At 38.2% G+C, this 16,078-nt stretch overlaps 1 protein-coding gene across 8 annotated transcripts in view; it reads left to right on the top strand.

Annotated features, from left to right (window-relative positions):
• Positions 1-276: 276 nt before the first annotated feature.
• Positions 277-16,078, top strand: part of HIPK3 (homeodomain interacting protein kinase 3) — a 103,015-nt gene continuing 87,213 nt past the window's right edge. For 3 of the 8 annotated variants that reach the window (XM_081063995.1, XM_081063993.1, XM_081063989.1), the window contains exon 1: positions 901-1,481. Coding sequence is in view for 4 of the 8 variants with exons in the window: in XM_081063988.1 (XP_080920114.1) it covers positions 286-307 (22 nt within the window). In the remaining 4 variants the exon portion in view is untranslated. Of the gene's footprint in view, positions 308-900; positions 1,482-2,472; positions 2,578-16,078 lie in introns of those variants that run through there. The other 5 variants (XM_081063992.1, XM_081063991.1, XM_081063988.1 and 2 more) reach the window with 4 other exon arrangements.

Raw genomic sequence — 16,078 nt, 5'->3', positions numbered from 1 at the left:
TTAAAAAAATAACTCGGAATGATACTAGGTCCTTAAAAGGTCGGTTGGGTCCTAAGGCAAAGGAGAGAGGGAGTGCAAACCAGGGCTTTGCTGTGTAACCCTGGGCAGGTCGTAAACATCTTTGAACCCCTGTCCTAGCTTAAAAATTTGGACCAAGGATCTCTAAGATTCTTTCATCTCTAAAATTCTATGGTTCTATGATTGTGGTGTTTGAGATGGGCCATTCTGTTGATTTCCTAGTCTCCAGGAGGAAGGTAATCTCTGGGCGTGGAATTGACTAACTTGATGGAGAATTATCAACGCAGAGGTGGGTGAGTTTCACATTTACAAGGATTTGGACCCTAGAGATGCTCTTGGAAAATTTCCAAGAGGGCCTTTTACAGGTTCTTTAACCTGGTTTTATAATTCTCTTGACTCTTTGGGATGGGGGAATGGGAAGGACCTATGGTAGATTGGGATCGTTCCCTTGACTAACCATTTCCCCTTTCCATATTTTTGGACTTTGAACAATAACAACAACAGACGCCAAGAAACGAATCCTATAGGGGTGTTAGGGGAAACTGATTACGGGATCTCGAAAGGCCTGTAAAATCCTTGCTTACGCATTTTCTTCCTTTCTTTGGGTGTTAGGATTTTTAAAAATATATCTGTTTTTGGCGGAGTGGGCCTATAGTGAGGTTCAGAACAGTAGAGGGGGCGCTGACGGATGCTGCTTCTGCGGGAGGGCTGGCGTGAGGGTGCTCGGGGTGGGATCCACGCCGGCCGCCAGGCGGGCTCGAAGCTACAAGGGCGCGGCTGCAGGCGGGCGGGCCCCGGGGAGGGGCTTCGTGGAGACGCCGCGGCCCAAGCCGAGCTGGGCCGCCCGGGCTCGGCGCGCAGCGCGGCCCGGCGGGCGGTGGCGCTGCGGAGGCGGCGGCCGAGGCCGGCGGGCGCGGAGGAGGGGCCCGAGACTGGGGCGGCGGGCGGCAGCTGCCTCGGTGACGACTGCCGGCACCGCGGCGACCCGAGGAGACAGAGCCGCGGGCCCCGCCGCCTTCGCCTCTCCAGGCTGTCTTCCTTCCCCTCCTCTCTCGGCAGGGGCGTCGGGAATGGGCCCCGACCGCCGCGGGCCCCGCACCCCGCGCCGCCCGTAGGCCCCACCGGTCGGAGGCTGGCCGGCCGGCCGGCCTCTCACAACTCGTCGCCCCACAGCCAAGCCGTCCCCACCCAAATCCCCGGGAAGAAGATGAGGGAGACGGGCCCGGCGCTCAGCAGTCAGAGCAGCAGCAGCAGCAGCAGCGGTCGGGGGAGGGTGTTTCGCCGTTTCCTCTCAGCCGCCAGGACAAGATGGCAGCGGCCGCGGAGAGGGGCTGAGCCCGGGCTGGGTGGTGCCGCCTGCTGAAGCGCCTGGCTCCCTGTCCCCGGCACGGCCCCGCACCCCACCTCGGACATGCTCAGGGCTGCGGCCGCCCGACGAGGGGAGAGCGCAGGCCTCTAGGAAGGTAAGGGAGCAGGGCAAGGGGCGCCCGCTCCTCGGGGCGGCGGGCCTGCGGCCGGGGGTACGGGGTGGGGGCCGGCCATCCCCTCGTCGGGAGAGCCGCTCGCACCGTCTCGTGGGCTGCACCCCCATCTGCATCCCCTGCGCGCTCGAGCTCCGCGGTTCCGCCCGGTGCCCGGCGGCTGGCGGGTCCCGGCGTCTCCCTCGAGGTCGGGGCCACCCGAGGCCCGGGGCCGCCGGACGCGGGGCTGCGGGGCCGCGCGTGGGTTTTGCGCGCGGTGGCGCAGCCTCCGGGAAGCCGCACTTGGGCAGGGCCTCCCCTCGCCGAGGTTGCGCAACGGCTCTTCCCAGCAACCGAAGTTTTGTTTAGTCCCACAGGGTGCCTCGTCCCCGACCGCAGCCCCAGGCCGTCCCTAGGATACCTCTGGTCTCTCATTAAAGGGAACAAACACCGACGCGCGCACGCACGCACGCTCACAACTTGAGCGCCCCAGCCGATGGCTGCGTCCCTGGCTTCGTGGCCCAAGTCACCAGCGTCGCCGAGCGGCGGGGTTGGAGGGTGTCAACTCTGGGGACGGGAGTCGGGGTGATTGTTGGGGAGGAGAAATGTGATCCGCCGCTCCGCGTCCCCTGCCGCGGCCCGAGGAAGGCGTGGCGGCCGCGCGACGGGGCTGTTGCCGGGCTTCTCTCGTTACGGTGGCGGCCGCTCGCTTCCCTTCGCGGCGCTGGGAGAACTCGCGGAAGGACTCGGGGAAAGAATGTCTGTTTTCCTGTCGGGAGGGAGAAGACTGTTGTAACATGGTAGGTGGCTCTCCGCGGAGCCTGCTGTTTCCCCGTCTTATTTCTGCTGGAGTTGCGCTGAAGGGTGTGTGTGTGTGCATTGCCTTGGACCTGTTACAAAGTAGTCACAACATGTTCAGTCCTTGAACCGTGTTTTCACAACCTCTTGCTGCCCCGGTAGAATTTATTTTTCCACCTGTCAGTTCGCTGCTTCTAATTATAAAGAGCTTCTATTAGCAACAGTGAAGTTTTTCGGATTATCGACCAGTTTACAAGGAAATCTCATGGTTAATTCTACTGGCAACTTTGATGTCTCTCTGGTACGGGGCCCGAAAAAGTAAACTGGTAAACCAGCCTGCGCTTCTGCTTCTGTGTGTCTTCTAGTAGTTTGGAGATCGGCTCGCTCTTTTCTGTTTCTCCTTCTCCTCCTCCTCTCTTCCTCCTCCTCCTCCTCCTCCTCCTCCTCCTCCTCCTTCTTCTTCTGCTTCTAATTTTAGGTATTTTCTTATCTGTAGCTTTTGAAGTGGAAGTTCTGCACTTATATTTAAATCATTTCAGTATATTTCAAAGGTTTAATTGCTGGACAGCTTAACATTTTAAGAGGTTCCCTCTTGGATCAAATTTTTGATGAAAACTTTTGAGCGGGATTGGTGGGTTTTGTTTGTTCCCAACTAAAACATTTTAATCCTTCATTCTCGTTTAATTTTTCAGAAGCGGGGCAAGCCTCACCGTTTGTTTGATGTCTAGATTCAGCTTATGTTTGCAAGTGCAGTGCTAATTTTATACAATGAGCCACGATAAGGTTTTGATGGGTCATGATTAAACTTAGTATTTAAGTAAACAAAATATTACTGATCTTTTTAAAAAATAATTTTTGTAGTTTTATTTATGCCTTCATGCCACTTAACGGTAATTGAAATATAACCTAATAAAGTTCTGTACTTTTAAATCAACAAGATATTTCTTGGTATATTTATGGGTACATTCCTAAAGTGTTGGGAACTCTTAAGAAATACAATGCTTAACTTTTTTGAGGTTTTTTTTTTTCTTTTTGAAACACTTGTTTTTAATTTGTCTTAAGGTAGAGGTGTGTTGAAATACTTGACATTTTGGACATTTAATTTTTTTTGATGTTATGGGAAAATTGAATAACAATTTGTTCCCTTTTTCCCCCTACTTCAGGGGAAGTATTTTCTATAAAAAAATTCTTTGACTAAAACTTTTAAAAAGGTAAGACGAGCTTGAAATCTAGAACAAAACCAACCATTAAATGTTTCAAATTTATACTTGGACATTGCTGACTACAGTAGCTAAACATACATATTAGGCAAGCAGATCATAACATGGTGAGCCAGTTGTAGTTTATTGTCATAATACCTTTTCCGTAGAACTAGTCATTATCTTGCTTGTAAACCAGTCATTGGCTTCTAGGCATGGAGTTTTAGAGTCACATAAAAGTGGATGGTTTTAATGAGATAATTCTTGTAACCATGCTTGAAAAGAAGCTTCAGATCATACTATTTTAATTTTTTGGATGCTCTGTCATGGGATGCCATAAATAATAAGGTGCAAATCACACAGGTAGGTTGCTGTAGTTAGTAAGGCAGGGCATATAAATATTTGTTTAACACAAGGTATTGAAAGCCTTTTATTCCCCCTTTGCAACTTAAAATAGCAACAGCTGTCAAATGAACTTTCTTATTGAGCTTTTATTTTTAATATTTGATACATGAACAATGAAGGTCTATATATGGAAGGGACTAAGGGAAAATGTGAATTTCAGAATGCTGAAATACTCTTTCCCAAACCTGTTTCCCATCCGTTGAATGGAATATTTGTTTTCTTGTTATTTTCTGTTTTGAATGTTAGAATGGCTTATTCTGGTAACCTTCAAAGTTAACTTTATTTTGTTAGGTAAGAGGAGTTAACTTTCTTAATTTGGTGTTCTCATTGCAGCAGTTCACCAAGGGTGATGATATGGGCAGTTAGAATTGCATTACTGGTGGTTAATTCAAAGGCATAAAAAAATGTAGTTTCCATTGCAATTTTACATTTGAGTTAGGAGATGAAAGGATGTCATGGCAATATTTATATTTAAGAGTGTTTTAAGGAATTTTGAAATTCTCCATATTTAAAATACTCCTCCAGAGTTATTCTTGCCTCTCAACTAGTAGAAGACACAAAATAACTTGCTATATGATTACATTGTTGCGGCCAAAAGAAATGTTCATGTAAAATTTCTGGGTTTGCAGCTTTCCTAATTTCCTAGTGTCTGAAGTTGAGACTTCAATGTGGTATGTTTAACTTGGAAGTTACTTCTAGACAAACTACTAGAACTTTTTTAAAATGGAGGCATGTATCAGTGTATTTTATTGGTTTTTAAAAGTTGCCTCTCTTGCCCCACACAACTTTCTGAAAGCTTTGCCATGTTACAACCCTTCCTATGTTATACAAAAGTTAAGCCTCAAGAAAGTTTTAAATGTCCTCACTGGTTCTGGGTCCAGCTGCTTAAAAAGTGTATCTTCACTTAATACCTTTCAGCACTTAGCAGAAGTTGAGTAGGGATCTATATTTGGAGAAGTTTAGAATCAGTCGAGGTTTGTAGGATAGAGAGAGCATTTATGTGGTTGGCTTGAGGAACTATTATACAGTTCACTTCTCTTTTGGCTTGGTATAATTAAGAGTAGTATGGGGGGGAAATACCTTAATAGTAGTGTGCTGCTTCTGTAGCTTTGTCAGAGCTGTTGTTTTGGCCTTATCTTAATCACTGTTCAAGGACCAAGCTAGAATAGACACGGAGGAGTTATGTTATACATTTTACCCAAATGTCAAATTAGACCTTGACCTATTTAGCAGTTAAGGCCGTTCTCCTTACTTGATACTTGAACCATAGACGCTGCACAAAGGCAACATTTGCCTTAATTCTGAGGCGCACCACTGTTATGCTAAGGACCTACAGCCTCTTAATACTTGTATGAAAATTAAAAGAACTGGATGAATATTGACAAATGCTATGTTTTCAGGGTGGTGTTTGTGGTTTGAGACAGTTAAGTTGTTAAACTGTTTTACTTTGTCTTTTGTATTTATTACTAATAGTTAATGTGAAATAAGTACTTTAGAAAACTGTCTTTTTCCAACAGAAAGGGTTTGACATGGAACAAACCAAGGACTTTTTTTTTTTTTTACCTTAAATGTATTACTTTGACCCAAAAGATTTCTCTGATTTTCTAAAAGTGAGATTTTTTTTTCTTCTGTGGGAGATAGATTGGGAGGGAAGCTAGGGAGGCAGGTAAGGTAGAGGAAGCTGGGCCATAGTGGAGGGAAGAGATTGGTTTAGATTTGGGAGGCTTAGAAATCTGTTTTAACGTAAATGTTGAAGTTGTTAGAGACCAGAGTTCAATTAGTTATAAAGTCAATTAAATATTGTGCTAGCTTGGGGGAAAGATTAAGAACATGCTGTGACACCTGCTAAATGATGTCTTGTGAAATATCTGTTTATCATCCTTGACCAGTTTTTAAAATTCCTTTCCCTACCGACTTGTCTCCCTTTCTCTTTGTGCCTTTTGTTTTTAATTCTAAAAGCCTTTGTTGCTTAATGTAGAATTTAGGAAAGATAAACTTTCTATCTAGTTAAAAAAAAAAAATCTTAAGTTACAGGTCTAACTTGAAATCAGAAGTGTGAAGAGCATACTACATATTGTTGCTACTAAAATGAGTTTTATAGGAATACTTTTGTTGGTTTTTGGAGATCCTTAATAATAAAACTAAGGTGAACTTTAATAAATGAATCTAGGTTTTTCAAGAATTAAAACCCAGACTTCTCTGGCATCAGAGAAGTCATTTTTACCTTCTGAGAGAAAGATCTCTTCTTTTAAAGATTAGATTTCGAGATATACTTTTTATACATTTTCTTTGCTGCTTTGTCATTTTTCTTTTTAAACAAAAAGATTATAAACAAAAAGAAGTAGAGATTTAGAGAAAAAGAATAAAGGAAAATGTAGTACTTGCTCCTTTGAGCTGTACTTTTTCCTTTAGGTAAGGACCTCAACTGTGAAAGACTGATCCTTTAGTATAACTTGGTCATATTGAAAATAAAGGATTGATGGGGTAGTTAGGTAAATTCTTTTATATTTTGCATAATCGATAATGAACATTTTTTCTGATTGGGAAAAATTTAGATTTGATAAATATTGAAATAATCAGATGAGCAGAATATTAGTCACTCCCCCTTTAAAGTTTTGTAGCCATTTCTTATAGATTATGTTTGATTACATATGGCTCACCAAGAAAATTGTCTTTTAAGATTTGATAGAAAACACGAAACTTGGTTGTATTTAATTATGCCCGTTAGGAAATTTTTTAAAAAGTATTTGATTTACTAAAAACATTTATATTAACTTCAAATTCATCAATTTCCCCTCATATATATGCATATTATTCATAAATTAAGCAACATATTTTATAGTTTAAAAAAATAAAATAGTAGACTTTGAAATATTTGCAGAAAATAACTTGCTTAGAAAATGTTTTCTACCCTATAAGTAGTTATTTAAAGGCCTAAAAACTTCATCTGCATATATTTTGACTGTGTTATCTGTTTAATAATACAACAAGAGTCTTGTAGGTTTGGTAAACTATACGACTAGATATATAATGCTACAGTCTTAAATAGTTAATAAGTTAGATAGAGTTGATAACATATTGAAAATTGAACCTGACTTTCTAGAGACACATCTTCTTACGTATAATTAAATTAATACTTCTGAGGGGTTAAATATGTAATTTATTAAAACTTCTATTGACATTACATAGGGTATAGTGACAAAATCACAATGAAAATTACAGGTATGAGCTAGATGGCCTACAGCTATGATGCTATGCGTCGTCATATTCTCAAAACAACAACAAAACAAAAACGTGTTTTGGGGAAGCTTATAATCAGTTTCAGTGGACACAAGTATCTGCAGTGTATTAATTGTAGTTTTGTATTTTTTAGTTAGATAAGAATAGTATTGGGTTAAACAATGCTAGATTTTTAATCTGTTTATCATGCTCTAAGTACTTTTTTTGTAGCTGGATCACAGACTGACCACAAATAAATGAAATTTTATGGTAGGTAAAACCATGATAAAATATTTGTATGAAAACTATTTTATCTATTGCATATTTGAGTGTCTACTAAGTGCATGGTGCTCTGAATGAAGAGGTAAGACATGGTCCCTGCTTTGAACAAGTAGTAGGTGAAAATACCTAAGTACTCTAAATTTTTTTTTCTTAACTTTTAAAATTTATTTTAAGTGTGTTTTTCCAGGACGCATCTACATTATAATGATTTAAATATAGCACACTCAAGTTTCTTAAGACTGTTCATTTCATTTTGTTAAACATGAGATATTTAAGTGATATTTAAACTATCAGGAATAGTTCAGGTTCTTAAACTTGTATGTTAACATTCACTGCTCTCTTACCACAAAGCCAAAAAAAAAATCATTAAAAATATGAACAATTCTATGAATTTTATTTTAGTTAAAAGCCTTTCCATCAGGTGTAACCAGTTTAATAGTCTAATGGCCTTATAAAGACATGCTTGGGGGTGGCCAATTAGCTGAGTTGGTTAGAGTGTGGTGCTGCTAAAACCAAGGTTGCTAGTTCGATTCCCGCGTGGGCCACTGTGAGCTGCGTTCTCCTTAAAACAACAACAAAAAACGTTAATTTAAATTAAGGGGAACGTCATATTTCTCATATATGGTTAATAATTCATTTCTCTTCCTCTCATGGTTTTCCTTCTGGACATGCACAATTCTTGCATTGCCTGAGAAAATTCTAATAGGTTTACTTATTCTTAATATATTATTACCTTTCTTCTAAATTTGGGATGCAGAGCTCTCCAAACCTCATTCACATGCCAACCTGTGGAAAGAAGATAGAAGAGGAAAATAGGGTATAGATAGAATTCAGTTTAAAGGTGCTTTTAAGAATATTGAAATTGCTAGCTGTAACTTATTCGAACTTAGTATACAGCAGGGATATTGTTTGTATACTTGGTTTATGTAAATCAAAAGTATACTTAGCTTTGGATTTTTAAAGCAGAGTCATGCAAAGGGCAAGTATTATATTGCCTTACCCCTATTATAATTGTATATGATATATTCTTAATGAAATTTGACAATGTGATGTTTTATACATGTGTTTTAAAATTGAATTCTGTATGGAAACTTACATAGGGTGTTAGAGATTATAACATAATTGGTTATAATTTACTAATGTAAATAGCTTTGGAGTAGAAACTAGTTGATTTGCCTTGTGAGTTGTCCTGTTTAAGCCTAGTAGGGCATTTCTGAAAGTGTTTTTAGTGACTACTCTGTAACTTGTAAAATCTGTTTAAAGTAGGTCACATGTGAAGGTATATCAATCTTGAAACTGTTTCCCTATTATCTGATTGGAAGAAAATGAAATACCTCAATTTATATATAACCTATTAGAAGGTGACTTAATATATTACATTTTAGGGAGAGATTACATTTAGAAATATAAAATAATATCTGAACTGTTTCTTCGGGTCAGAAACCATGTCTTAAAAGTTTTTAATATCCCCTGAAGTACCTAATAGACACTGGGGAATCAAATTTATTATTATAATAAAAATAATCAAGTACAAGCATGCTGTACTCTGCCTATATCCTGCAGTCCTTTATTGAGCAGTTTGACAGGTACCTGACCCGAGCACTTGTGAATGTGCCGTTTGACTTCTCGGAACCTACTCCATCCCTCACCTCTTTTACTTCTAGCAGATGAGTCTGTTTCCCATAGGGAGGTCAACAGGCATGAACTTCCTCCGGATTTCCAGTCGTCTACCTCTGAACATAACTTATACCTGTGCACACTGTGTTTTCACTACTCTCTCCAGGAAAGAAACTTCTCCTTCCCTCCAGGATTTACCCCCACTCTCTGTTGTGGATTTCATCCTGAATTGTGTTTTTCAGCATCTTAGCCTGTCCTATAACTTCAGGTTCTCCTTTCCTGTTGGCCATTTTTTCCTTCAGCCTTTTAAAACGATCAGGTCTCTGGGCTCTTAAACAGCCATCTTTTAATTGTGCCTCCTCAAGTTTATGGACCTATCTTCCCTTTTGTGTTTCTTCCAAACTTCTTAAATGTGTACTGTAGCCTCTATTTGAATTTCTTCTATTCACTTCTTAGCCCTTGGAAGTATTACTACTTTGTCCATGCCACTCTAATGAAATTACTCCTAAGCTCTCCAGTAGTTTCCTTTTCATAGTTTATATATTTCTCCTGATGATTGCATCCATAGCGTACCCTACTCAATTTTGAGCTTTCAGCCTAAATTTTGAACTGTCTGTTGATCTCATTATTTTCCCCCCATAGATAGTTCAAACTAAATTGATGATCTTATTTCCAAATTTGTTGCCTTTTCTATATTTGTTGCCTTTTATATATTTGCTCTTTGGTGTCCTCTCTCATTTCTACTGCTGTTTATGTTTGAAACTTGAAATCTTAAAGTTTTTTTTTTTTTTATGATAGGTGCATTTAAAAAGGCAGCTTATAGTGATAATTTTTAGTCTTTCAATGTGAAAGGTTTCTGTGAATAACATTTTAAGTTAACATTGTTATAAAATAACTGCTTTGGTGTATTCATTATGTGTAATTAATATGCAGTCATTACTTTTATATCTCTATATTCTGTCTAGCTTATGCAGTTGCCTGAAAAATGGCATGAGGTCAGTTTGGGCCAATAAGAAATTTTTAGTTATTACTTGAGAATAAATTTCTCATCAGTAAACTGTAACTATTTTGTGGTCATTTCAGTCAAATGATTTAGTGGATTTTTCTTTATTTCATGGGATCAGTAGTTTTAATTTTGAACTTAAAATGTGTTAGCCATTACTCACTTATGCACCTTCAAAACGAATTACACTTAAATCAATTAATTTTTTATATGTTGATGGCAGTAAAAATCTTCAGCCAGATAAATAGGAATTAAGTTTTTCTTATTATAATTTTGCTATATGTAATTTTATAGAATCATGTATGGCGGTGTGACTGTTTACACTAATGTAAAAAGTTTTTTTTCAGTGTTTCTATGGGGCTTGTAGTAGAAAAAAGATTTATGACCTTTGCTAGGTCCATATAAATTGGCAGTTTTGGTTCACAGCAACCCGACAGTGTGTCACTTTAAAAAGGTGAGGATTAGAGGTAGTCAAACAGAAGCAATTCTAGTAGATTTCTAAGGATTCAATGTCTTTTCTTTGAGAGTACTCTTTTGAGAAGCTGCTTGTTTTCTCCTTTGGGTCTTTATGAATTACATTTTTCTTTAGTTTTTTCTTTCTTTCTTCAGGCTTTCTTAAGGAAACAGATTTCTCTGTCCTGACCCCTTCCTTGAATTTGTCATGAGAATAAGAAAGAGATCTTTATTTTTTCTTAACATAACTGTCTTTTCTGTTCCTTCTATTGTTTCTGACTTGATACTTACTATAGTTTCCTGAAGCACAGGATTTCCTGAAGGCATGGTGAACGACCATCCTCAGTCCATGAGATTATGACAGTTAGGATTTGAAACTTACAAAATAGAATGTTGTCTACATGGGAAAGGTTTCTGAAGGTACTTCACTAAATTCCTAAAATAAAGCATTTATATAAAGTGCCTTATCTGGCAACTAAAATATGAATAGACAATATACTTGTAGGGGGAAAAAAAACACTTTGTTGAGTTTCGCAGTATAGCTCACATAAGGACCATATATAGGATCTTAACAGAATTTGAAAAGAACAACTAGTTCCCTTTTTTGTTCCAGTTTATTTTTTTCAAATTCTAAAATGGCTTTCATAAATATTTTTTAAAACTAAAAGTAATCAAGCCTTTGCAACTGTGAGTATTTGTCTTCTCAGCTCTTAACAAATGCAAAACTTATTTGTACGGATGTAGTGTGGGGGGCAACTACTGTTTTCAAGTTACTGGTGTTTAGACTTTTAATTCTTATGGTATAGATTACTCTGGAGTGGTAGTCTTCTTTCAGTTAGGAATATAGAATGTTGTACTTTTGGAAATACAAAATGAAAATCTTGAAGTTGTTTACTTAGGATAGCCCATAATTTTGAAAAGTTTTGTAGAATTTGACCTTTGATCTGTAAATGTTCATTTAGCACTTTGATTCATTATCTCTTACAAAAATCTTGTTGGCAGAATATTTTCCTTTATATTGTTTTGTCAGCAATGAACATTTGATCCATTATTAATCTAGGATTAAATTCTCTCTTTTTTTAATACTCAGTGTGACATTTTATTGTATTTCTTAGGTTTCGGTTCCTTCCTTTTCCTTAGACCAGTTAAGAAACAGCTTAAGAAAGGCTTAGTTTATAGAATTTGTTATGAAATTAGTTTTTCATTTATATACTGTAATTTCATTGTGCATGAAGTCCAAAACTATAGGTTACAAATGTAGATGACTTTTGACAATAAAATGACATATTTTAATACAATGTATTTTGCATAGTAAAAACTATTCTATTTGTTTTGCCATTAAAAGTTGTTTAAGAAATTTTCTACACATTAAGTAAAAACACTGTTAACTAATATATCGATACTTAGGATTGAACTCTCTTAGTTGTTTCAGAGGTAGATTAGGTTAGGAGGTGTTCTGGTAAGGATCATTTGACTTTTGGCTTCTTCATCTTTAATATTTTATACTTACGAGGTGTGATACAAAATACAGTGAATGTTTACTTTAAAATATTTTATTACAGTAAAAGACACATTGCCATTAATCCCCCTCAAAATATGACTCCTCACTTGAAACACGCTTATCTTGCCGTTCTTGCCACTTTCTGAAGCAGTTCTGGAAGTCCTCTTTTGTGAATGTGTTTAGTTGCACTGTCATGGCTGCTTCAATGTCCTGAATCATTTTGACTTTGGGAAAGAATCAGAAGTCGCACGGTGCCAGATCTGGTGAATAAAGTGGATAAGGACACACTGTAATGTTTTTATTTGACAGAAATTGCCATACCAGAAGCGATGTGTGACACAGAGCCTTTCCCATTGTGATCACAAAATACAGTGAATGCTGCTGCCAAGTGCCATCAATGGGAAGGCAGGGATCTTCAATACTGGAAGTGGTGCGTGGAACCTCAGTAACAGTGTGTGACAAGTTTCAACTTGTTCGGTGTAGTCAGTCAGGTGTGAGCTATGGTTGAGAGATGGTGTGTTTTAAAGTGTGCTTAAATCATCTTCCATCATGACAACGCTCCTTGTCACACATCCCTTTTGGTATATGGCAATTTCTGTCCAATAAAAACATTACAGTGTGTCCTCATCCACCTTATTCACCAGATCTGGCACCGTTCGACTTCTGGCTCTTCCCCAAAGTCAGAATGATTCAGGATATGGAGCAGCTATGACAGTGCAACTAGAGATACTCACAAAAGAGGACTTTCAGAACTGCTTCAGAAAGTGGCAAGAATGATGGGATAAGTATATATAATCTATCTCTATATATGTATCTGTATATGTATAATATATATTTTCTTTCTTTTTTTTTTTCAAAGTGAAAGTTTATTGAGTAAAGATCTGCTCCATAGGCATCTCTGCTCCACAGGCAGGGTAGAAGTTGCCTCTGAGTGAGAGACAACGTCATTTGGCTTTCTATTAAAGGACTTATTCATAATCCAAAGTTACAAAACTACTTTTTCTGGTTTTATCATAGCGTCCTATTTTATTTGAAATATCTGCAAAGCAGTCACGCTCATGCTTCCTGCCTCCCCCATTTACTTCTCTAACAATTCTTTGATAAATATTGGTATTCATAGATATACTGTATGATGGATTTAAATGGAATCTTCTTTTGTACTTAAGTTTTATAAACTACATTTTAATTGTTAAGCTTAAAGTATACTTCAAGGAAGAGTGCTTCAGGTGAGCTTTTTATTTTTAGTCAACTTTTTTGTCAGTAGTTTCATTTCTGAGTTTTGATTTTATATAGCTTTAAAAAAATCTAGAGAATTACATGCTTTAGTAAGAATAATCCTTAAGTACTATTTTTAATTAACTCTTTTCTAGCCTTTCTAAAATAAAGATTTGTATTGGCAGGGTGATTTCTAGCAGCTTTGAAATGCCCAACAGATCATTTTCTGTTCCAAAAGTTGGATTGTTTTGCTAAGTCAGATGAAGCTTGTTATTTAACATGCTGATTTGTGTTATAGTCAACACATTCCGTAGATGCTTTGTTCTCAATACTGCTGGAAAATACCCAACACTTTAGTGTTTTTAAATAAATGTTTTGAAGGCACCTCAGACAGGTTTATTATATGATTTTTTACAATATGTGGTGGTTTATTTATGTGAATATGTTCCTTATGTGAAATGTTTTAGTGTAAATAATTTCCTGGGTAGAATACTGGCAAAACAGACTGTTAATGACACAAGTATTTAAAATATTGAGATTTAAATGGAAAGTGAAGAGTTAAATTTCATTCACTAGTCACATTAAAAACTTATTTCCTAATGTATCCTATATTTTAGTTTTAAGAAGATATGCTATTTTGTCTTTTACAAGTATGCACTTAAATTATAAAGTAATTGAGAAATAAAAGTTTGACTAGAAATTTCTTTTATTGTCTGAATATTGCTAGTTATGTAGTTCCATTTTCTAATTCCCTTAGTAGAGCCATGTCTATAAGAGCCTGTATAGACTAGTACTAGGGTTCTGTCTTTTCAAGAATGAAAAGGCCTTTTTTATTGTCCAATTTATTGGACCACATAGTGAAATTCTACTTTTAGTCTCTACTGATTAAATAAATTACATAATGAATAAATGCTCCAAAAACTGCTATGAATTAAATAATACTTTTACATGAAAAAAAGATTTTCTTTCTATACACAGAGTTTTTTTTTAATGATGATCCCAGGGACTCATTGTATACCTGGTAAATCTAGATTTTAAGTGATCTGGGCCATGCCTAAGTTATTCAACAGTTCATTCCCAAATGTGTAACCCTTGAAGAGCAACAGCCTTGTGCAAGAAAACCATTGTTTTATATCTGTCACTTGTATTCTTTTTTTCTGTTTAACTTATCACTTGTCAAATTCAGACCTATAGAAAAGTTACAAAAATAATACAAAGAATTTCTGTATCTCACTCAGATTTTTCAAATGTTAACGTTTTACCCCATTTGCATTTAACTTTTCTCTCTCTATCTGTATTTTTTTCCTAATCTTTTTGAGAGTAAGTTGCAGACATGTCTCTTTACCCCTAATTTTTTTCCTAAATGTTTTTTTTTAAAGATTTTATTGGGGAAGGGGAACAGGACTTTATTGAGGAACAGTGTGTACTTCCAGGCCTTTTTTCCAAGTCAAGTTGTTGTCCTTTCAATCTTAGTTGTGGAGGGTGCCGTTCAGCTTCAAGTTGTCCTTTCAGTCTTAGTTGTGGAGGGCACAGCTCAGCTCCAGGTCCAGTTGCCATTTTCTAATTGCAGGGGGCGGAGCCCACCATCCCTTTGGTGAGTGGAACCGGCAACCTTGTGGTTGAGAGCCCACTGGCCCATGTGGAAATCGAACCGGCAGCCTTCGGAGTTAGGAGCACGGAGCTCTAACCGCCTGAGCCACTGGGCTGGCCCTTTCCTAAATGTTTTTGTCTCTTTAGTTTCCTGTAATCTGAAAAGTTTCTCAGTCTTTGTGTTGTTTCTTGACATTGACATTTTGATGAATACTAACCAGGTTTTTTTTTTCCTTTTTTTGGTAGAATGGCCCTCAATTTGGACTTGTTTTCTTGTGCTTAGAAATATTACAGTGAAGTGTATTCATTCCTCTTAGTAAGTACATCATACCAAGAGGCATGTTATGTTGATATATCTTATTACTAGTGAATTTTAACGATCACTTGGTTAAGGTGGCATCTGCTTGCTTCTTCCTTTTGATTAATCTGTGTTTTGTGGGGATGTATTTTGCAGTTGTGTAAATGTCAAGAACTATGAAGGGTCTTGCAAGCTAACAAATTAGCCATGGAAGCTGGCTGAAGATAGGAGACTCTTGGGTCAGAGATAAAGGACTTTCTTACTCATAGTGACAGCAGTAGTCAGTGTGTCAGTAGTTGCCCTGGTTCCCCAGCTCAGTTCCCACAGGGGCATGTGAACAGGGCCAGGTGATTCCTGCACAAAAGGAGTTACATTAGAGGTGAGGAACCCAGGCTTAAGAAACTCGAATCTTTTATAAGAGGCAGTAAACTTGCCTGACGTTTGCCCAAGAGGGAATTATTATCTTTAATTGTATTGGACCTTAAACAACTTGCCCTTTGCTCAGGAGGAAGTCACTATTTCTACCTTCTAAGGCTGTTCAATATACAGATATCCTTGAGAAGAGATTCCAGAACAAAGGCCGTCAGTGTCCCTGCTTGCAAGACATGGAGAAATGTGGAAGACCCATGGTGAATTGTATCCCAACAATAATATCCTGTTATTCATACTTTCACCCACTAGTTTTTGCATCCACTGATAATTCTTGTTTGAATCAGTTGTTATGATTTTTGCCAAATGGTGAATTTTTAATTCTGTTATCCCTTTACTTTTATTACTTGCTTTTTCCTCCTCTTTCCTGACCTGTTTCCCCTGGTCCCTCCTGACCTGTTTCCCAGGACTCCTGCTTGCTGGGATAACTTCCCAACTAAACTCCCTGTATACAAGGCCTTTCTTTAAGATTCTACATTTAAGGGGACTCGGACTAAGTCACAAGGCTCCGCAAACTCAGCATGTCTAAAACTGAGTTCAATTTTTCCTCTAAATTCTCCCTGTTTTTGTTTTTTTAAAAAATATTTTGTT

The sequence above is a fragment of the Rhinolophus hipposideros genome (assembly GCF_964194185.1).
Source record: "Rhinolophus hipposideros genome assembly, chromosome: 10".
Lineage (NCBI taxonomy): Eukaryota > Metazoa > Chordata > Mammalia > Chiroptera > Rhinolophidae > Rhinolophus > Rhinolophus hipposideros.
Note: the sequence above shows the minus strand (reverse complement) of the source record. Positions and strands in the feature narration are given on the sequence as shown.